The sequence below is a fragment of the Salminus brasiliensis genome, chromosome 8 (assembly GCF_030463535.1).
Source record: "Salminus brasiliensis chromosome 8, fSalBra1.hap2, whole genome shotgun sequence".
Classification (NCBI taxonomy): domain Eukaryota; kingdom Metazoa; phylum Chordata; class Actinopteri; order Characiformes; family Bryconidae; genus Salminus; species Salminus brasiliensis.
Genome location: NC_132885.1, coordinates 17,360,633 through 17,384,969, shown reverse-complemented (window position 1 = coordinate 17,384,969; position 24,337 = coordinate 17,360,633). Strand labels below are relative to the sequence as shown.

The 24,337-nt window shown below is 40.9% G+C and overlaps 1 protein-coding gene across 4 annotated transcripts in view; it reads left to right on the top strand.

Moving 5' to 3' along the window:
• The window catches only part of kalrna (kalirin RhoGEF kinase a), a 210,387-nt gene that overhangs the window by 93,448 nt on the left and 92,602 nt on the right, over positions 1–24,337 (top strand). For all 4 annotated transcript variants that reach the window (XM_072685874.1, XM_072685875.1, XM_072685873.1 and 1 more), the window contains exons 4-9: positions 4,316–4,508; positions 5,381–5,893; positions 10,667–10,789; positions 12,182–12,373; positions 12,654–12,785; positions 15,563–15,793. In XM_072685874.1, coding sequence (XP_072541975.1) covers positions 4,316–4,508; positions 5,381–5,893; positions 10,667–10,789; positions 12,182–12,373; positions 12,654–12,785; positions 15,563–15,793 — 1,384 coding nt within the window. The remainder of the gene's footprint in view (positions 1–4,315; positions 4,509–5,380; positions 5,894–10,666; positions 10,790–12,181; positions 12,374–12,653; positions 12,786–15,562; positions 15,794–24,337) is intronic.

The following is a 24,337-nucleotide window of genomic DNA, read 5'->3' as shown; positions in this document are numbered from 1 at the left end:
CTTACAATATCACAATATATCACAGTATATATTGAATTGTTATCCCTGTATCATGATATGACTGGTATTGCCAGGTTCTTGCCAATACACAGCCCTACTCATTTTACATCAGGAAAATGTCCGGGCATTAACTGAATTCCCAGATCAGATCATATTTGCTTAGGCTTTCTGTAAAATAAATGTTTCCTGCTGCTGCTGTGCAACCAGAGTGGCTAAGGAGCTTGTCCTTGATCCTGTAGTTAAGGAAACTGGTGCCTTTTCCACAGTGTCCTTGCTTCTGTCTATTTTTACCTGCATCACTATTCATTTCTTATTGCAGCTCATGGGTATTTCCCTTGTACAGAAAAACTAGGGTGTGTATGTGTGTAAGTAGGAGGGGAGCAGAGCTGATTGTGTGTGTGTGTGTTCTTTTTTGTTATGGTAAACCATATGGTGGATCTGCCAACTGTTAATAAGAGTAAAGAGAATGGCCTTGTTTCTGGTAACTGATCTGGGAAAGCACATGCGCTTTCAGTGGAATCCCTGTACGGGACACCCCGCTGCCCACAGTGGTCCTGTCCTCCCTTCAGCACCATTACAGTGCTCCCCACAGACCAACTTCACCAGTGATTTACAACCAGCGCTGCAGGACAGCTGGTGTCCTTCCATGCAACTGCCTACACGCCTGCCCTAGCCCATCTACATATCAGATCACATGTCTGGCTGATGTAGTATAGGCTGTAGCCGTGTGGCACGCAATGCTTACAGATTAGGATCAAGGTCAGTGTGTAGCGTATTTACATTAGCCATAACTGAGGGTGAACGCTGCACTGTTTTGTGAAGGAAAACAGTATAGGAATGTTACAGCAGCAACAATATTCATGTTTTAGTTGGCTTTAAGTGCACTTTGTCAGTGTGTCAGCATGATTTTGTCTCAGTGTGTGTGTGTTTGCCTGTATACTTGTGTTTGCTACTCTGCCAAAGAGTTAAGTTCCACTTGTCACCCTTAAGCTGTCGGGTCTGGTCATATGTCATGATGGCAGTACCATTAATTGTGATTATGTGTGTGTTTCTGTGTGTGTTTCTCGGTTGGGGGGTGTGTGCATGAGTGTATATATGTGTTTAGCATTATATAGCGTAGATATAAGGCTAACTGTTGAGTATATACATACACAAGTCATTACATATACAATACATAAGGGACACATAAGTGAGTGATGTTGCTAGTCTGTGCGTGTGCACTGGTGTGACTAGTGCGTGTGGTGTTGTGATCACTGAGTCATTGATCAGTACTGGCACTGGGCCTGTGAACGCAGCTTCAAAGCCTGTGAGCCAAGCCTTGAACACAGATGAACTTAATGAGAGTGTAAAAATGAGGGGCGGGACAGGGAGAGAGAGAGAGAGCGTGAGGACATGAGCATGAGACTGAAAGAGAGGAAAAGGAGAGAGAGCTAAGAGAAATGGCGAGAGAGAGAGTGAGAGAGGGAGGGAAAATGAGAGAGCAAAAGAAAGAAAGATGGAAGACAAGGAGCGTGAGACAGGGAGAGAGGTAGAGAGAATGGAGAGAGAGAGAGGAAATGGGGACATTAGGAGGACATGAGACAGAAAGAGAATAGAGAAATGTGAGAGAAAGAGGTAAAGAGAAATAGAGAGAGTGTGGGAGAGTGAGAGAAAGAGAGATAGAGAGAGGCAGAAATGACTCTATGTCCTTCCACCAGTCAATTTGATGGGTACAATCCCAGGCCTTGAGTTCAAGTGTTCAAGCCAAACACACACTCAAAGTAATGGTGTAACCCATTAGAGGAGGATCCATGTTCTCAAGACCACACAGTTGTGTGGCAAGATATCAGTGTCACACGGTTGTAGCAGATATTGAACTGGTTTTACAGTGGTACTGTGAAGAGAGACTGACCAGTACAGTGCTTTTACTGGGGTTTAGGTGTTTTGGTAATAGGCTTGGTACAAGGCTTTATATATAGAGAGAAAATACAGTAGGATAAAATGCAACAATACTCAATGATTTCAGCAGGCAATTCTTCTGCAAAGCAGTTTCTTTACTGTAGGCCATGGGTGCCTAGCAACAACCTGGTAAAATATTATTCCATGAATAGCTTAGTAAAATAATTCAGAAGTATTGTTTTTTTAACAAAAAAAATGTATTAAACATCTAATTTTACACATATAAATGAGCTATGCTGAGGATCGCGTTAGTTAAGAGGATCCACAGGCACTTGACGCACATGCACACACATGACTACGGCCTAGTCGATTTCCAGTAGACAGTACGAGTTGCATCATCAGTATCAGATCACTGTGTAACAGTGCCTGGTGTTGGTTTGCTGTGTGTGTAGGAAAAAATCAATGGTATCGAGCCTGTGTCGCTGCAGGCTATGATACAGAGCTCTCTGTTCCCAACAAGGGCATGATCCGAACTTTTTGGATACACTACTCTTGCATAAGCCTTTATGCGTATGTTGTAATTAATCATTTTGAAATCACTACTCCCAATTGGCTCCTTCTGCCAGAAATCAACAGTGTGGTGTTATTTGCTCCAAGTAATATCACAGAAGCGAGGGTATCACACATTCAGAGTACCGAGATGTTAAACGAACCATGTATTTATTTTTTTTCCCCCTATTGCACTTCAAGGTCCATTTTGTCATGGTCATAGTAACAAGTTGTGAGGTTTCACTTTAAATGAAGTGAGGAGAGGCTTTTAGAGATATGAGCTACTATTATGTCCAAAGAAAGCCCCCCACACAAACACGCTCATTGTGCGATTCTAAACTGTAAACATGTAAGAACAGGTAATTGCAAAGACAGCTCCCTCACATTCAGCAGCGCACTGTCAGACTATGCCATTGTTGTTTTTCGCACCGATGACTCATAGACAACAAGGAGCGTCGGGAAATTAAAATGGCTCATATTGTGCCTTTATGGTGCTCGTGATCACACAGCTTTTGTGCAGTCTCATTATGGTCTTTGGATGGCTCACATTGTGCCCAGAGACCTCTGCATTGTGTTAATTCCATGCGTAGTGAAGCACGTGCTTCAGGACAGGAGAGGAGCAGAGCAATTATTTGATATTTTTATCTTCCAACTGCTCTGTGCTGCTATGGAAGCAAAGGCTATAAATAGAAGCTTTGTTGGATTGAGGCCTCTGGACCTAGGAAAAATTAGACAAGTCATTTGTTGGTAGATCTGAGAAGGTGTGTAAGGAAAAGGGCATGCTGCATTGCAAGATGGCATTCTTCAAAAGAGACTCTGATTACAGCTAGGGCTGTGTATTGGCAAGAACCTGGTGATATGATATGTACAGGGGTTAGTATATTGCAATATATTGCAATACAGTAAGTAAGGCGATATTTATTGGGAATTTTTTGATTTTTAGGAAAACTACTTTTTATGTAAGAATGCTGAACGCTGAACACTGGGATTGGAAGTATAACATTGCCTGTCTGCCACAAATCGTAAAAAACAATACTGTATTTAAGAATCGATACAATATTGCAAAACATAATATTGCATTACTTTGATATAGCAATATTTTATTTTTGAGTATGGAAACACACTACCACACTAACAGGCAGTTTGTGGCGTGACATAATGGATTACACCACTACATGCCAGTGAGCTACCACACCATGGGGGAGACTGGGGTTCGATTTCCGGTCTGGGTGAATATGCTGTGCTATGCTAATAAGTGACCTTGGACAAGACTTATAACACTACATTTGTCCACCTCTGTAATATGAGTAACCTTGTAAGTCACTCTGGATAAGAGCGTCAGCTAAATGCCATAAATGTAAATGTCAGTGTAATGATACACACTCCTAATTCTATAATAATTATAATTATATGTAAACATGTACAAATAGAACGCCTCATGTATGTGGATTACACACAGGTCTTCCAAGAGTACTTAGACAATGTGTAGTGTATGTTCAGTGTTGTGTGTCTAGGTACCCATACTGACTTTTGGCAGCAGCATCTTGCTTAAGGTGTCTTTTGGATTCTAGTCTATACAAACTAGCTAAGGATATTAGTAAACGGTGAAGCACTTTTTAAGTAGCTCTGGATAAGAGCATCTGCTAAATGCCTTAAATGTAAATGTCCTGTGAAATTAGCATGTAATAATTAGCCTGTAATAATCTGTTTTGTTTCTCTAAGTGTTTGGAGAATCATTTAATCATACTTGGCTGGGGGAAGATTAAGCAGTAGTCTCACCTGGTCTAGGCTCCCAGGGTGTGCTACAAGATATTGATGTGTTCCCTGAAACCTTGCTCTGTCTCTCTCCTCTCTTTCTCGCTCTCTGTCTCTTTCTTGTCGTCTCTAGTGAGGATGTGTGTAAGCGGGGTTTCACAGTGATCATTGATATGCGTGGCTCTAAGTGGGATCTAATCAAGCCGTTATTGAAGACTCTGCAGGAAGCGTTCCCGGCTGAGATCTGCGTCGCCCTCATCATCAAACCTGACAACTTCTGGCAGAAGCAGAAGACCAACTTTGGCAGTGCCAAGTTCACTTTTGAGGTACTGAAAAACGCAGAGCAACTAATTGAGCTCTTTGTGTTGATTGCCATATATTTGTGGATGGGCGTCTGCCAATGTTGCTGACAGCTTTGTCTTTGTTTGGAGGATGCAATTAATTATTAGACAGGGTTAGCCAGAGGAGCTTTAATGGAATTGAACAGCAGACATTCATTTTTCAGATTTAACAGCATACTCAAGTAATTTATCTCAAATATCTTAAATGGCTTTGTTTAACACTTGTTGTTTTGTGATCATGCATGCTCTGATATTTATTTTGCCCCATTTTCTACCCCCAATTTGGAAGGCCAGTTATCCAATCCTTGTTTATGTGAACTAACCCCATCACTTGCAATGTCCCCAACACTAGGAGTGTCTTGGGTCTAGGACTAGCATACAGCTCCTCTGTCACATGTAAAGCCAGCCACCGTCTTCTTTTCTGATGCAGCGGCACTAGGTAGGGCTCTGAGGAAGGTAGGTAGCGCTCTCCCGACCCAGCTAACAGATCGCTGTGCTGACCTACATCACACTAGGAGTTATGTGGGGAGGAAGTTCCATCAACCCACCGCTGAAAGAGCAAGACCAATGTTGCTCTCTCTGACTCCGGCTGCTGAAGGCAAGCAGGATGACCCGCAATTCATAGTGGCAGTGCACTAGACCACTCGAAGCCCCCATAATATGTTGTTTAATGATCAATGATCAAGAGAGCATTAGAGAACATTACAGAAACTTAGAGTAGAAATTTGTGGTAAAATCTATGGCATCACTCCGACTTCATACCTTCATGTTATTGCTTGGTTGAATCTCCTCCCCCTCTGTAGAATAATCAAAAAATTATTTTGTTCTTTCTTTTTTGTTCTCTCCGCTGATGACAGACTAGTATGGTTTCAGTAGAGGGTCTGACCAAGCTAGTGGACCCGTCTCAGTTAACGGACGACTTCGAAGGCTCCCTGGAGTACAATCACGAGGAGTGGATGGAACTACGCGTAGCACTGGAGGAGTTTCTGGGCAGCGCAGTGCACCTCCTCTCGCGGCTGGAGGACCTGCAGGAGCTGCTGGCTAAGAAAGAGTTCCCTGTGGATGTGGAGGGCTCGCGGCGGCTCATCGAGGAACATACGCAACTGAAGAAGAAGGTGATGAAGGCTCCAGTGGAGGAGCTGGATCGTGAGGGTCAGAGGCTACTGCAGTGCATTCGCTCCAGCGATGGTTTCTCTGGGAGGAACTGTATCTCGGGCAGTGCAGACTTCCAGAGCGTGGTGCCTAAGATTGCCAGCCTGCTGGACAAGCTGCACAGCACCAGGCAACATCTGCACCAGATGTGGCACGTGAGGAAGCTAAAGCTGGACCAGTGCTTCCAGCTACGCCTCTTCGAGCAGGATGCAGAGAAGGTGAGGAGCTTTTGTGCCTGTTATGTTTCACATGTATCTTAGGCAGGTGTGTCAGTGAGCCAATGAAGCCCATAAATGATGACAGCGCTCATCAACACTGCAGTCTTTCAGCTCCAGACAAGTAGAACCTGTGGTGTCTGCTCATTAAAAACATTACCTGCTGATGCTTTTCAGAATGTGAGGCTCTCATTCACTTTATTGTTGGATCTACACACATGGATGGCTGTAGGCTGGTCATTAGCTCACTAGCAGAGTTTGGAGGGTCACTTTAAATGCGGATTACTATATTACAATCGTGTATCTGATGGCTTTCAGTTTGAGGATTGCTTGTCTTTTTAAAGCCATATATTTAAATAAGAACAAAGTATACATTACATTAATTCACATGAAACCGTCCTCTGCTGGAATAAAACCGCCACAACTTTGAAAACAGCTTAGACCAGCATGAATTCCATGTTCATCTAAAGTGGTCTAAACTGGTTTACGCTGGTCTGCTGCTGGTCTGGTTTGCTAGTGTATTCTGTTTTTCTAGCAGGACAGGGTAAAGAGCAGCTACCTTTTTTATATTATGTGAGAAGGGCAGCTATCTTTTTTATATTATGTGAGAAATTAAATAACATAGAAGAATCAATTTAAGAGAAGAAGATTTAGCTCACAGGTTATTGTGATAAATAATACTAATCCTGAAATAATACACAGAAACACTCATACACACTCGTCTAGCAACAGAAAGAAAGATTTAGACCCAGCAGTCCACTAATCATACAGCAGTCCTAGCTACATGGATTCAATGGTGTTTTTTTTATCTTTAGATATTTCTTTAAATTGGATGCATTTTTGAGGAATATTTTCTACTGAAAGACATAATTTACGTTAGACAGTGATATTCCTTTCCTTTTCCCTATAAGAATAGAAGCTCTTTTGAAAGTTTTGTTAGTAAAGGCCTTTTCTTACAGCATGCCAAATTAAGCTCAGGATCCATCAACAACAACAGCATTTCACTAATACAAGCTCACTCTCTCGATTATAAACAGACATGATAAAAGTAGTGATCCTTTATTAGGCTGTAATGTCATTTCGCTAGTGATCACTCTTTTTCTAAAATGTCACTGTCATCTGTAATCTTACTTTTTCACTGTAACAGCAATGCATTACACTTACTGTTGGGTTTTTGTTTGTATCCTGATACCATAACGCTGCATTACATGTATTCTGTTACTACCCAACCCTCCTCACTAGCCTTTACTCGCTGAGTTTCTCTAACTTGAGCAGAATGAGACTATGGATGAACACAGTTCTGTTAAAACTTCACCCAAGACTAAGACAACAACCCCACAGAAATATGGCAAAAACGTCAGCAATTTATTTGATATTGGGATGTTATTGATGGGGCACACTTAAAACACAAGAATAAAACAGACCTAAATCAATCGCCAGTGAAACTCCACTGCTCAGTCTTTTTTAATGGTCACTTAACTGTCTTTATTCAAGCTGTCAAGATATCTAACAAAGAACACCTTTATCACAACAAACATGCTCCAAGAAAGCCTCCTCATGTTGCAGTTATTTCCCAAGAGAACCCGCACTGTTGTTTCTCTCACTTAAAAAAAATCCTCACAGCTTGAGATGTGGCTCAATAACTCTGTTAGTGGAGTCTTGCTACTATAAAAAAGTATTGACCACAAAGAAAACATGGGTAAGATGTACGAACTGTTGCCAGAACTAGTGCCAGCGAGATCTATCGGTCCTGGAGAAGAATATGTGGGTTAACACAGCCATGTTGAACAATAGCTACATCATTTGTACAGCCCTCTCAAAGGGGTCTCCTCTGGTTTGAATACACAGCTCTTGTTGTACGGATGCACTCCAGCATTATAACATGTCCCCTGGGTGTGCATGTTTACTCAAGGCATGCTTCTCACTGTCCTTGGACTGGATACAAAACAGTGAAAAAGAAATGCACTGGTGTACCCCGCGTTCCTGCTGGGCTGGGATGCTGAAATCTAGTTGTGTTTGTGGGTGGAGGCGTTCTGCTCTAAAAACAATCCACCAAGCAGTGTGTCACATGATAACATGATAAGAAGCATAGAATAGTCTTCCATTAAAACTGTGTACTTTGCTTTGACTTGCCCGACTGTAAATGAACACCACTTCAAAAAAAAAAAAAAACAGCGCTGCTCAAACAGCAGAAGATGAGACTCTTGAACTTGCTTATGTGATTCTCATTGGCTCATTTTACTTCATGTCGTGCTCTCTATATTTGAGGATCTTGGCCTAATCCTACTTTGCAGAAGGAAATTAATTTAATAGCATCTTTATGGCATGCTCCAAAAACTATGAAAGAGCAGGTGTCCCAATACTTTTGTCCAGATAACGTAGTAATTGTATTAATTACAGAATTGTTATATTTACTATATAGAACCCTGTAATATTGTTAAATATTGCAGCCACCTCAGTGCCCAGGGAACAGTTGGGTGTTTGGGTGCCTCCCTCAACATCCACAGTTGAGCTACCACAGGGAGGAGAAAGCAGGATTCCTTCACTTCCCCTTCCCTCACTTTCTGACAGTCCAAAGGATCGAAGCAGCAACCTTCCGGGTCTTTTTGCCCGCTTCTTTAACCTTTGCATTAACATTAACATTTCTCTACAAACTGGTTGTACACTTCTCTTCTATGCCTGTCTGCCTCATTGCTATCCACATTTCTCTCTCTCTCTATCTCTCCCTCTCTTGCCCTCCTTCACAGTGGTGTAGTGGTGCACCTGCTCTAAGAATTTGTAGCACTCCTGATTCCACACTATTATTTGGCACATTCAGAGTTTTAAAGAGGGTTCTTTTGCATTCAGCACTGCTTAAATAGCGGCCTTTCGCTGTAATCCCAGTGAAGACTGCTCATATCTCCGCAACTCCAGATCAAAGACAGTAATAATGTCGAGCAGAATGCCTCCAAACTTCCATGTGTGTTTCTCTTTAAGAGTGTGGGCTTATGGGGTGACCTCACTTTGGTTCTCCCTTTCTCTGTGATTACTGCCTGTTTGATCTCCACCACGTTGGGTTGGAGATAATTCTCTTGACATAAGGTGGATGCCCTTAGGGTTGGTCAGCAGAGCCGTTTTGAAGCCCTGCTCTGCAGCAAAAGATTTTCAATAAAGATGTGATGGTGGGGAAATAGTCTGGCAGACAGGCCCAAACGCCTGAGGGGAAAGAGGGTTTTGTTCTAGTGATTAAATTTCTTTAGAGGACAGTGTGTGATTTTTAATCAGAGTGTCAGTCAAGAGTCAGATGGCTTTGAAGATAAGCACAATTTTTGTTTATTTTGGACCGAACTAAGCTGAGAGTCATTTGCCTGTCATTGTGCCAGGCCTTACTGCGTGGCAGGACCAAGCGCAAGCGGTCATTGGGCTAATTAATGCTCTGGCTCGTCCTTTTAGTCTCAGCTCAGTCTTATTAAATTGAACTGTTGATGTAATTTACTTAATGGCAAGGTGGAGAAGGTATAAATTAGGTTGTTTATCATGTCGTGTCCTGCGTGTGGCAATTATCATTAGCTTTCACCTTTAACTCAGTGTGTTTTTATGTCAGTCACACTTGTTGTATAGTGAAAATGGTGGAAAAAGCTTGTAGATCATGCTGCAGTGTCTGATTGCTGCTGGGCAGATAAACCTTTTGAGCTTTTGAACTGGTCTAATGTCAGGCCAGTTGTGGCGTTGGAGATGAGGTGGGGTTGTGATCATTCAACATTCTGACCTCACTGAAGCTCTTCACAGTAATGCCCCAGAAGCTAGTAAAAAATCTTCCCTAGACAGTAAAAACAATTACTCCATCAAAAGCCACCTTCACAACCACTTAGCAACACCATAGCAATCGCCTGGGATACCGTAGCAACACCCTAGCAATCACCAATTAGCAACCGTAGCAACTCACTAGCAACACTATAGCACCCATCAAGCAACCACTATAGACACCATAGAAAGCACCTAGGATTACATTACACTTGGCAACAACATAGCAACCACCTGGGATGCCACAGCAACTGCCTTGCAACATCATCGCACCTGAGATTCCATAGTAACTGCCATAGCAACCACCTGGAACACCTCAGCAACCACCTAGTAAAAACGATTTCACCCTAGTGACCACATAGCAACAGCCTAGAACCTTCTTTGGAAGTGGGAAGCGGTTTAGCTGCACAACCTTCAGGAAATGCACTTTTCTAGTTATTATTACTATTTTTAAAATGTATACCACATTTGTCATAGGACGTTTTTAAGCAGAACAAGTGTCGGACAAGTTAAATCCTTTAAAAGCCACTATGGCTGATATCCACACCAGGAGGTTCCAGCCATGTTAGTACTTAATGAACTGTAACCCCAAAAACGTACTGTTTCAATAGGTTGCCATGACAGGGTGTCTACCAGTGCTGTAAGTATGAGCAAACAGCTTATATCTCACTGATACACACTGATTTTAAAGTCGATAATGCTTTTGTGTAGGAAGGTTTACTTTACTAGCTTTGACAAGATCCTATTATCCCTGCTCTTTTTATCACACGTTGCCTCTGCTTTTGATTAATAATGCCTTACTGTGTTGTCATGTTTTAATAATGCTGTGTGTGAAAATGAAGAGTTATTGAGTTATTTTCACCCCCTGTTCTCTAACCCTGTATTTTCCTCCTACTCTCTGTATGAATGTCTGTAACAACTTGAATACAGGTGAAGAGACTGGCTTGTGCAGCGGTTCTGCTCATTCTGTGCCCCTGTCTGCCCTCTCTCTAGATGTTCGATTGGATCAGCCACAACAAGGAGCTGTTTCTGCAGAGCCACACTGAGATTGGAGTGAGCTATCAGCACGCTGTAGACCTGCAGACCCAGCACAACCACTTCGCTATGAACTCTATGGTACGCTGCTCATATGCAGAACTTAATAACATAGTGCACAAATCTCCTACGAGTGCGATGACTATGAATACATTTTCCCTGTTATGATTAAATGTGATTTTTTATTTGTGTGGCTGAGCAACGTTCCTGCCAGCTGACCATGGATGTATTGCATATGTGTGTCTGTTTCTGTGTGTGAGTGTATGTGTATACGTGTTTATCAGAATTACTACAATATGCCACCAGTCTACTGGTTTTTATTTTATAAAAAAAGAGGTTCTTCAACAGCTCTTTAGTTAAAAACAATGATGGCTAAAATCATTTGGTTGTCATCATGATGGACTATACTCTTGTAGATGATTCTTTATCTCATCTTCTAAAATTACTCTATATAGCACAACAAATGGTTCCACATCCCAGGTCATCCCTGCCATCAGCAGCCGGATCCCGGTAGAGCACAGTTGTCCATGCTCTCTCTGAATGGATAGATGGCGCTCTCTCTACTCCTCGCTCCAAATCCTAATGCTGGCTGGCACAGCTGTCTGTTGGGTGATGTATCAGATCTGGGGATCTGAGCACGTTGGCTGCCTAGGGACGCTGCATTGGCAGCAGTTGAAAAAGAGGTGGTGGCTGACATTACATGTTTTGGAGGAGGCATACGCTTGTCCTCTCCCTCCTTGAGCAATGCAAGTGATGGGGGAGTCCTAGTATGTGGGTGGGTTAATTGGCTCTGCTGAATTTGGAAGAAAATTGTATATATATATATATATATATATATATATGTGTGTGTGTGTGTGTGTGTGTGCGTGTGAGCTAGACACAGACTGAAATGTCTATCTGTAAATAAATACCACTTCCTGAAAGGGACAGAAATAGCAAATAAAGGTGGGATGGATAAAATGAGGCTTGAAGAGACTGACGGAAAGCCAGCAGGCAGCACTGATCTGGTGAATGTGTGTGTGTTTGTGTGTGTGAGTGTGCATGCATATTGAGATGTTATCATGGTGTAAAAGCTTTTTTTTTTTTTTAGCTTTTACTGTCTTAGTATATCATCCTCTACATGAGCTGGATCTCTGTCTTGTGTCTTCTGCAGTGCTAAAGTAATTGAACACTAGCCTTGACCAAATCCTTGACCAATAATTGAATTCTTATGCCTTTAATACCACAATTTTAGTTTGTAAAGTCAGTACTTCAGTGTTACAGTGTTACAATAGCAATCTAATGACATGGCTATCAATGCTTAAAAGAGTAGCAAAAAAAGGGTTATTTGGAAAGATGCCATCAAAAACACATTTGGTTTGTCTATGGTAGCTATTTTTCCATCCTTATTTTTAAAAATGTAGAAATGAGAACTTATTGTTCATGTGTTTATAAAGTTTTCCTGTTTTTTGTTTTTGTTTTTTTTAAACCCAGAATGCATATGTGAACATAAATCGAATTATGTCGGTGGCGTCACGGTTGTCGGAGGCAGGTCACTACGCATCCCAGCAGATAAAACAGATCAGTGCCCAGCTGGATCAGGAGTGGAAGAGTTTTGCTGCCGCTCTTGATGAACGCAGCACCATTCTGGCCATGTCTGCTGTCTTTCACCAGAAATCAGAACAGGTGAAGCATAAATGACTGTACATGTTTTTAAGAAACTGTAATAATTAATAACAGCTACATGCCATGTTGGCGCAAATCTCCTATTCATGCTTTAAACCCAACTGTTTTACCCTGAAGCTCAAAATTCATAGAATCACAGTGACTAAAATGTAAACAAGGTGTTGTGCAAAAGTCCAAAATGTACACAAAACTTGTGGTTTGACCTATGAATTCTTTTGGGTCAAGCAGATTGCCCTGTCCTCCCTTTGCTGAGTGTGTGTCTGTGCTGGTCTGTTCCCAGTTCCTCTCGGGTGTGGAGGCCTGGTGTAAGATGTGCAGTGAAGGAGGGCTTCCCTCAGAGATGCAGGATTTGGAGTTGGCCATTCACCATCACCAGACTTTATATGAGCAGGTCACACAGGCCTACACAGAGGTAAGCAGCCAAACTTTCTCATATGATTGGCCCTGTTCTATATCTGCGTACCTATAGAACAATGAAGTCTGTCAAAGGGGATAATTAAGGGTGTGAAAATAGGTTGTGACTCATACAGCACACTCCCATCCTCACTTTACCCCACACCAGCACATTCAATACCATACGTCACATCCCCAACTGCAGGCTAGGGCTCGATTCTGCCAGCTCTGTTTAACATTATCCATCTTGTGCAGCACTTCCATCAAGCAATCCATGAATCATGTCAATATGCTGTCATCTAGTCACGGTCTGTGCTTCTGTCACAAATGTATTCAAATCTTTTCACCCAACTAGTGAAGGGTGGATGATTAAACATTCTTTATACTATAATATATATAAAATATATTAAACTACACAATATAGACAAAGGTATGAGGACACATACTCATTTGTTGTTTTTCTGAAATCAAGGCTATTAAAAAGAGTTTATGTTGTAACTGTCTCCACTGTCCAGGGAAGCATTTCTACTAGATTTTGGAGCATTATTATAAGAATTTGATTGCATTTAGCGGCAAAAGCATTAGTGAGGTCAGGATGTTGGATGATTACCACGCCGCCTCATTCCCAAGTAACCGACTGATGCCAAAAGTATTGTATGGCACACTGCTCCACAGCTCAGTGCTGGGGGTGGGGCCTTATAACCCCTCTAGCCCACACCTGGCATTAGGGATGGTGTCAGTAAGGTGTGTCAGGTCTGCCAATAGGGTCTGTGTCAGCAGTGGGGGCAACTTAAATGAACTGAATGCATTCATTAACAGGGGTTCAACTGATCAGCAGCTACAATTCATACGTTTACATGCTGTAGGTTTCTGACTATGTCTGTTACAGTGGAAGAGAACTACATGGCATACATTACAAAAGCCACACAATCCACTGTCACTATAACCCTAGATCAGACAAAAAAAATCTCAACTCAGATGTATTTGGTTTCAGTTTTATTTTCATTTGTACTCATTTCTGGCATTTTTTATTTTAATTTTATTATTTTTTCTCCCAAGAGTGGTTTGGTACTGGGCTATAGAGGATGTGGTTTGTTGTGTTTAATGTTTAAACAGATGAAACATGCTGTGTGATGTTTTCTTATGTAGATGTCAGTGGAACCTACAGCTTGTAGACACAATTTTGCTGCAGAACTGCTGCACATTGGGCTAGCCTACCCATGTTTTCCAACTACTGTAGAATCAATGGTGACCTTTTCTGGGCTTGCTTGATATAAATGATTTTTGTGGCACCCTTTGTGGTTCAGAGTCTATGATCCTAACTGGGCATGGTCTTTTTTTCCCCAGTAAGAGAACTTTTCCAAAGTGGGTGATGAAAGGTTAGTGTTTGCAGTAGTCTGTGTATACTAAAGGACACTTTATCCTTCTGTGCCTTATTTAGTGACATCTTTAAAAAGAACTCTGTAAGAGTCTGCCACAGACAGGAAAAAGATTTAACAGCGTTTGCCCTTATCGTGCTGAGGGAGAAAACAAACCTTCTAAAATGCCACCCGTTTGCCTTAGAAATGTAATTATGGGTTTAACAAAGTTGATTTATAGAGCGCAGCGGGGAACAATGTTTAGAAGGAACTTCAGGATGAATGATGAAGAAGCATGAAACGGACATCATTTGGTTTCACACTGGCATGCGTGTTATCTTCATTACCACGGCAGATAAGACCAGAACTGGAGAGTATATATGATACGTTGGTGGATTCAGCTGTGATCCTTCTGTTAATCTCCCTGAGGAACGTTGGAGGCTCAGTGGTAACTCTGTTACCCTTCGCACTGGAAAAAATGCAAAGGCAGGCCGACTTAAAATGATACATAAAGTGATTACGGAGCGTTTACTGCGTTAACTCAGCTTAGTCACAAATTCCAGGCTCATATTAACCTATTAAAACACATTAGTAAACGAGCTGCATTTAAAATTGCTTGCAGTTTATTTCCATCTGTAGGTTAAGATGTCACACCTATCACATGATGTCACCAAGGACTGGGAGGCTTTTGACAGTTGAACGCTGAACCTTTGCTGGGATTTAAGTTCATGATCTCCTCACTTTTGATAAGCAGGCAGTTAGACTGTTGTGCCACCTAGAGCTGTGAAATTACATTGCACATAAACAGAGGTCTATGTGCATTTTCCATAAACTTTTCCATTCCATTCTGTTTTAGACACCATTATGTTTATGGTTTTACAGCTCTAGAGTGCTGCAACCATTTAAATTTCTGCTTCAAGAGACTCTGAAGTTCAAATCCCATCAACACCACAGACCTCCATGGTCGGAAGTCTGAGAATTGGAAGCCCCCCAGCACTTTATCATTTTAGGCTGGCCTGCCTTTACATTTTGTACAGTGCACAAAATGAACAGAGTGTGGACCGCCAGTCTGTTGTGTGTGGGGCAGGTGCTAAATTATCAGTTGTAATTATTGCCAGTGTTAGACTTTTAATTAATAATATGTTTCCTATTTACAGGTGAATCAAATATTAACCACTGTTATATACACTGCTAATTGAAAGTTATTATCATTGGGAATTAGTTATTTTCACCGATGGAACAGCTGCAATGACTGAAAGACACAGAACAAGAGCAATGTTGGAGTAAAACCAATGACTCGTTTAGTTTAAAAGTCTTGGACAAATCTCATGCGCAGTGACCCGCAAATCATGTTTGAAATATGGATGTACTCTGTCCTCACTTTTTATTATGTGTCTCTTTATCTATTGCTTATTTGCCCCTCTGTCTTTCTCTGCAGGTGAGCCAGGATGGAAAAGCATTGCTGGATGTTCTGCAGCGGCCGCTGAGTCCCGGTAACTCAGAGTCTCTGACAGCGACAGCGAATTACTCTAAAGCAGTGCACTGCATCCTGGATGTGGTCCATGAGGTCCTCCATCACCACAGACGCCTCGAGAGCATTTGGCAGCATCGCAAAGTGCGCCTGCACCAGCGACTCCAGCTGTGTGTGTTTCAGCAGGACGTGCAACAGGTGATACACATTGACATACATGCATGTTAAACACATTTTGTACAGTCTCAATTAATGGATCTTTTTGAAAATAGCAGCCGTGTTACAAAAAGGAAATGACACTGTAAAAAAAGACATGACATTTATGTAAAAACAGTGTGCAATTGTTATTGTTCTAAAAATAGATACTTATTTATGTATGGGAGCTATGATGCTGCTATAATCACTTTTCACAAGCGTTTTAGCTACGGTAGCCTGTGAGCTTCAGTGCCAAAACCTTAAGAAGCCAACTTTGAACACACATTTTGACTGATTGACTTTGCTTGGGGTAAAAGGGAACTCTGAGTAAAGTAGGGATGTAACGGTACATGTATTTGTCTCAAACAATCACAGCACGGACGTTATGGTTCAGTGCATGCAGTCTTGAGGAGAATATGTAGTGTATATATGCAAAGTTGACCTCAGGTCATGTTTTAGACCTGAAAGGGGTCTACCAACGACACTTATCAGTGGACAATCAGTGCTTGAAGCACATGCCTGTGTAAAAGGGCAGTTTTGCTGCATGCCACAAGCACCCTGCTAAAAATAAAACTCTTGTTCTGTCGTGGCTGGTTATTAAAACACCAGTTGAACCAAATGCCAATAGTAAGTGTGATCAGATACAGAACAGCCTAATCCTCAACAGCTTCGTAGCATTAAGCTCCTCTCAAATGGAAAAGAGTGTTTTATGTGATCTTTAATTTGTACTATGAGGGAAACCCAACCTTTACAATATGGATGAAAACACTTTCAAACCAAACATGTTTATAATAAAGATTTGTGCAGAATGGATCAGATCTAAATACAGAACAGATAAGTGTCATTATTTTGTTGTTTTATTATAAGCATAGTTCAAGCTGGTTGTTGTCTGCAATTAAAGAAAGAAACCCAAACAAACAGCAACAAAAAAAACTACGAAAATATGTGCCTTGTAAAGGTCCAATCCGACATTTTCCAATATACTGTTCCTTTAAGAACTTACTTCCCCATTTTAAATGTACTGCAAAACTTTCTCCCCTGACTGAAACGAATCACTTAATTACACAAGCTTCCTCACATGTTAATAAACTATAACATATCCATATAGAATAAACCCATACAGAACACTGTAAGGAGATTTGTCAACAGTTAACCATAAATTTAGAGTTATGCATTTTTTCCCTGCCATATTTTCAAGGCTGGATATGGGCCCAGAAGTACAGTTAATATCCCCTGCTTGAGCCTCTGACTCTGTGTGAGTCAGTGATGGCTGTGGGCCAGATTTCACCCCAAAGACACGCTGGTTTTATCTGTGCAGTGAACTTGCAGGCCCACGTTCAGGCTGCTGCCAGAGCACAGCTGCCTAAACCTACACTAGGAAAAAAAAGGTGCTTTGAATGTACATGATTTAAATGTGCCGCACATAAATATCATATATGTTACATGAACTCAGACGCTGTCTTTTAGTTTACTTCTTTTGGCAAGACTTGTGTGACTGTATCATGGTTTATTCATGTGCAACTGTTTGACGCATTTGAATCACATCAATTCACAACACCTTTTTTTCCAGTGGACGAGCCAAATCAGCATCTCAGCATGGCCCAAAAACCAAATGGTTTAAAAGGCTATGCCAGGCCTACACCACAGGAAAGATGAGCAGGCTCATGCTTGGATTCACTGGAAGTCTATTTAATTTTTCCTTTTCCTTATTCAGTCACTCTGTTCTAATAGTCTTTCCTATTTAAGACTGTTTCCTATTCCTGTTCAGTTATATTGGAGGACTTTCAAGCATGAACTGCCTACTTAAGGCTCTGCCACAGCATCTTAATGGGCTTAGTTTTGTTTCTTTTGAGCCATTCAGAGGTGGACGTGCTCTTGCTACTTTCCTGTTTAGAACTTTTTTGCAAATCCTGCTTGAAAACTCCTCTTCTATCCTGGGGTGTTTTTTTTATATCTCCCACATTCAGCCTTAGAGAACAGGACTGTCTGTATTTGCTTTAATTGCAGTCTTCTTTCTTACACTTTAGAACTCCTTTACACACCATAACATCAGTTAATGAAGCTCTCTCAGCCTGCCCTGATAAGTGCCCGTGCATTAACATCATTTCTAAGAGTTAATTGCCTGAAACAGTTACTGTGATTGACTTCATATGTCAACTTAATTCAGAAATGCTAATATCGTGTTTACACCCAACTCACGTCATCCTTCTGGTGTTCTTTTCGGATTGGCCTTTTTATTTAAATCATGTTATGCACACTATGTACTTGCTTATGGTTTACTCTGTGAAATGTTTTCTAAAAGTTCAGTAATTTGGAGTGAGATCAGACTCCTAAACAGCTTTCTAAGTGTATGGTTAAAGGTAGATAAATAAGCAATGGCAGGTATTCATCCTGAGCAAACAGAACAGCTCACAGGAATGGTCTGAAGAGAAAAAAAGAGTGGATTCATATGCTAGGCAATAGGAAAGCCATGTACTGGTCCACTTCAAGCACGGTGGCTGGACACACAGCGAGCCTGTCTGCCAACAGCATACAGCTTTCGTTTTGTACAAACATCAGACAGAGCATCATTTAGATAAAGGCTCTTATTATGTGTGTTAGAAACGTTCAGCTCAGCACTGCGGCCAGGATGAGGGAAATTCCATGTAAATGAGGGGAGAAATACTTTGCTAGACTTACTCAAACCATGTTTATGTGTATGCAGTCAACAAAAGTAGTGGAACACTGAGACCTACAGTTGGCTGGGTGAGACACTTTCAGTAGCATATACAGTGCTGTGCTGTGTTTAGTTTTGCATATTTGTCATACTAAATGCTTTCAGGTCATCATACAAAATGTTATATGAGACTAGGAGAACATAAGGAAAAAGTCTTTTAATATCACCTATAAAAAAAGTACTTACCCTTAAATTTAATAATGGGTTGCGCCACCTTTACCAGCAACAGCCACAGCCAAACACTTTAACTGATCAGTATGTCACATCACTGTGGAAGAGTTTTGGCCCACTGTTCTTTATGGAATTTCTTTTGAGCCATTTAGAGGTGGGCTTGCTCTTGAGCTTGAGATCATACGTTGATGACCAGACGTTCTGCTGCAGGATATTCAGGTACAGAGCAGAATTCTTGATTTTGTCAATTATGACACTTTACTTAGTCCCTGAAGCAGTACAGCATCCCCACACCACAGAATCACCACCATGTTTGGAAGTTGCTGTTCTTTATGTTCTTATTCTCATTACACTCGTTACACCACATGTAACACATGTAACCCTTACCTTCCAAAATGTTCCACTTTTGGCCTCTCAGTCCACAGAACAATATTTCAAAAGACTGAGGGGTCATCAAGGCATGTTTTTCATAAAAGTGAGAGGGGCCTTTATGTTCATTTTGATTAGCAGCCATCCAATGGATATAATTTTTGCCCAGTCTCTATCTAACAGTGTAAGTTGTAAGTGTTAACCCAAACTAGTGAGACCTGCATGTCCTCAATATTTGTCTGGGTTCTTTTGTGACTCTTTGGATGAGTTGACGTTTCACACTTGGGTGATTTTTTATCTGCCAGCCACATTTAGAAAGATTCAGCACTGTTACAAGTTTTCTCTGTTTGGAGATAATGGCTCTCACTGGTTTGCTGGAGTCCCAGGGCTAATAATCCATATCTACTAATACAAGATCAGTATCTGATCCTAATAATGCTCTCCTGGCTGAATGCAATCCAGTCCTCACAGCATTGTTCCAACATGTAATGTAAAGCATGCCCTGAAGAGCAGATGCTGTTATTGCAGCAAGGAATAGCTTTGTAACCTTTTCCAGACAGATATAAATCAATGCTAATTTAATTTTTCATCTCTTTGATTTTCTTCTGATTACAGCTCAGTGTGCAACTCGTTGAGACCTTTTAGTGTACTTCACATTGCTGGAAGGGTTCTGTTTAAGTGATGTTTAGATCCAACAGGGCTGGCAGTAATCAAGCCTGAAAGTGTGTGGCTTAATTGTTCCAAATTATTATGAGTAATATTAAGTTACAAGAATGAGCAGTTGAAGTCTGGGCTCACATAAGAGTGTCTAAGAGTTTGAGGCGGGGCTCAGCAATTCTGGACTAATTCTGGAGTAACTACCAATTTGTGCTGGATAATGGTCCTCTAGGACTGCATTTGATGATCCCTGTTTTAAGGGGTTAAGCCTTTATATTAATTGTGTGAAAGGTGTAGAATCTCAACACTTACACTTATCCTCCCTTCTCTGTGCCCTGGTTCTCTCTGGAGTGCAGTAAGTTAGATAAGGCCAGAGCTCAGCTTTGTCTCTGTCTCTGTTCCACTCTCTCTGATGTGGTCCCTGCAGTCACAGGGTTATCAGTGGAACACATGAATTCTTGTCGCCAGACTACTCTGGTGATCTTGGTAACTGAGATAAATGAAGACTCAAAGTGGTGGCTGGTGGGCTGAGTGGAATGGTGGGTCACAGGTCAGCAGCACAGGCTGTTCTTCAGTATATTTCCAGTGTTGTAAGGAAAGCTTGTGTGTGTATATATGGATGGCAGACAGTCCAAATTACTGTAGTTAAAATGTTTTTAATGTTTAAAAGTTAGTGATTGGCGTAGTGTAGTGGGTAAGAATATCGCCTTTCCCATAGCAGACTAGGATATGTAAGTACACCATGCTAAACTAATAAGTTTGTATTTGTTCTAATAAGGCAACATTCTTCTAACTCTACATGGTCCTACATTTAGGTGCTTTTTTGAGCAATGCCATAGAAGAACCACTTTTGCATAAAGAACTATTTTGTAAGAGATATTTTTGTTTGAGGAATCTTTTTAATTGATAACCTTTAAAATTTTGTCAAGTGAAGGCCTTTAGAAGGCCTTTAAGGGCCTTTAAAGGATTCTTCTGTGGCATTGTTTACAATATGAATATTTGAAACACTTTTTAAGAATGTGTGGATAAGTATGTCATCTAAATGCCCTAAAAGTAAACGTTCCTTCTTCTGTAGAGTCACCATTTAGTAGAAACTATTTTTTGTACTGGAGGCATCGAATATATTTAGACATTGGTGAGTTGTTTACAGATTTGTTGGTTAAAAAACATGATTTTATCTTTGCAATCAAGGTACTCGTTACAATCATGCAAAAATATTCCATCTTTTACAAATATAAACTTTACAAGTGTCCCCAGCAACGTGACCTCAATAAGCACTCAGTCTGTGCAGGCTTTGTGGTAAATGACTCAAAATGAATGTGATTTCAACCAGACTCCCTTCTGTGTGTCTAGTTAAGATCAGAAAATGTCCCTTAGCGTTAGATTTTTTTGTATATATACAGATAAATATGACATAGTTCTGTAAAACCCTCATAAAGTCAAAATCCTATTGAAACCCAGCGGCAGTAGAAATAAAACAAGACAAAATGATGTAGGATTTTTTAAAAATTTGTCCTTGGGGGCTCGGATCCTGTTGAAGGCAGAAAACAATTAGCAGGTTTTGCGTGCCCACTCTCTTAGCCCCAGCTCTCCCAACGGTCTGCAGATCTGTTGGGCTTATTTTACTTCCTGACAGGGTTGAGCACTTTTTTCCTGGTTTTCTTTTTTTCCTTTTGTGTGTCATACAAAGGGGCAGCCTTGTCAACATGTTTACTGCATTCTTTTTCCTTGTCTTGTTTGTCTTCATTAGTTCCTGTTCTCTCCGGAAAAAAAACGTAATTAGGGCATATCCAACCGTAATCAGGCTGTTGTTACTCATGAATGTTTCTAGGAATTACAACTTTTGCATACAGAACCAAGCTGCCAAAAATGCAGATGTTTGTCGGGAAGTGTTGGATGGAAGTCCACAAAAATAGACAGGCTGCAACCTGGCCTGAAACAAGATGAACGTTATAACAAGTGACAACCATCGCAAACATTTTTCCTCCAACCGCACATTTGAATTTGTGTTTCTTGGTTTTTCTTGTTTGCTAATGTTTATTGAGCTTGAGTGGAGGTTTAGAACATTAGTCATGAAGACTCTTGGAGTGGGAAGGCTAAGGCTTTTTAGTCATCTTTTCTGAGGCCAGTGTGGACAGGGTCAGAACTCCTGCCCCTGGGATCCTCTTTGAATGCCACAACTGGTGCTATGAAGTATATGAAGCCATATCTTTAAACAGTGGGCACCCAGTGCTGTTATATTTAGAGCTGTGGTCCCTGTTCGTGCGAGTGTGTGACCTGTTTTTAGAACATGCTGTGGATGCTGTAATCAGCCAGGCACAAACAGAAGTCATCACAGCCCCTGCTGACGTGGTTCATAAACTTGCCTGTGTCCCTTGCAGACATTCGACCAGAACAGCAGGGCCTTTCCTATCTCCAGCTCACAGTAGAAGCACACATGATTGTGTGATATTTCTAGCGATGGACGATGCGGAAACACTCCTAAAAATAAAGGTGCCACACAGGTTCTTTAAGTCAAAGAAGAATGATCACTTTTAAAGATATGTGAGTGTGAAGAGCCTTTAAATTGGTAAAGAACCTTTACATGCACTTCTTTAAATCTTTAAAAAGGCTGTTTATGGAACCACGAATGGTCCTTTTTTGGCAGCGTTCAATAAACCCTTTATAGTGCCTTTATGTTTTGGAGTGAATGGAACAATGCATGTTCTGATGAGCTACAAAACATAATAGTCAAACACAGCTTGTATAATCACCATAGAAAAGCCTTGCCATTAGAATATGTCTCTCTGGAGCAGCTGCACACAATGGTAACCATGCCGTAATCCAAGCATCGTCTGGAGGGGTATAAAGCCTCCATGTAATGGAGCTCTATCCAATATCTTTGTAATGAGTTGGAGTGGTGTTTATGACTCAGAACTAAACAGCTTAAAAATGTCAGTATCTGACCTCACTAATGCTCTCCCGGTTGAATGCAATCAAATTCTCACAGCAGTATTCAAATATGTTTCAGAAGAGCAAGGCTGTTACTGTGGCACTGTAAAAAAAATGAAAAGGCAGACCAGGCTAAATTTCCTAAATTCTCAAACCTCTGACTATGGAGATCTGTGATGTTGATAAAATATTTGAACTTAAGATCTCCAGTCTTTTGGCATGCAGACAGTTAGACAGTTGTGCCACTCTAGAGCTGTGAAGCCATGTACAGAACAGAACGCTACATTTAGTTATAACTGTTTTTCACAGTTTTAGAGTGACACGGTCAAAAACCTCCCAGTCTGGGGAAACCACGTGATTTAGGAAATTCTAGACTAAAAATGAGGAAATTGTCTTTTCTTTTTTCTTTAAATGAAGCAGATCTCAATATTGTTTCACTGCTTTCTAAAAGTTTTTTCCATTCTCCCCATCTTAAGAGGAGTTAGCGCTGAACTAGGAGGGGTTTTGGACACATATGAGCACAAAAGCATGAAATCTCCTTTTGCACTGATAGAGATGTAGAAGAATACTTCTGAAATGTAGAAGAGAGCTATGCACACGTCTTATTCAGCTGAGACTGAGGTGATATCAGTCCAACCAAAAAGAGATGAAGCTACTTTTGAGACACTATTTTATAGTGAGAAACCCCATGCATTGTTTTTCAAGAGCTAAATCTAAAAGTCTCACATTGGTTTTAAACAGGACTTAACCGTGTCTATGAGAAATAATGAAATAATAAAGTATAGATCTTGCCCTACATATTTCTTTCCTCTAGGTATAGGTGGTTCAATTGGTGCAACTCAATCTGAGAGGCAGTATTTAACACAAAAAAATGTGAATTTGGTAAACTTGACCAAAGTTAACTCAAAAACCACTCTGTAATTAGTAATCTTCTCATTTTGAGTTGGCCTACTTTTAATTTTTTGCACTATGGAACTTTGGTTAAACAGGCAGGACAGTTCTTTTGGTAACTGCATAACTTTGCATAACTGTAAAATTCTGTCAGATTACTCTACTGCATAAGTCCACATGTTTCTTTCACTTTCAGGGATGGCTCTGTATCACTTATCTTGTGAAAGTATGTCCTTCAGGGGTGGCTAAAAGCATGAGTTACAGTTCTGAACTGTAGGGGGAGCCCAGGAGTAAGAAATACAAATTCTTACATATTGCTGCTTTAATACCATATATATGTATATGTGTGTGTGTAAACATTGAATTTACATAATCCATATGTGTCAGTTGGAGCGTATGCACACACAGTATGAAGTTGTATATAAAGTTGTTGTAATAGTAAACAAACTGCAGCCAATGCTGAGTCCTTTAGTTAAACTGAAACTGAAAATGTTTATGTAGAGCTTATACACTCTACAACCCACCCAGATGAGCTCATCCCTATGAACCCACATCGTTTCATCATGCACTGCTGTGTTCATATTTTTCACTCACATGGACTCACACACAGTTATTCACACAGACGCTCTAAAACAAAACTCCACCGTGGGTTGGGTGGGGGGGTCAGAGCTGGGTCTCTGAACTCTCTTCACCCGCCTCGCCTTTTCTGCTATTTATAAACACAGTTCCTCTGCAGACTATTACTCTGAGAGGTGAGTGACAGGGCACATTAATAGAGCTCCAGTTATGATGGGGCAGTCAGGCTGTGGTTT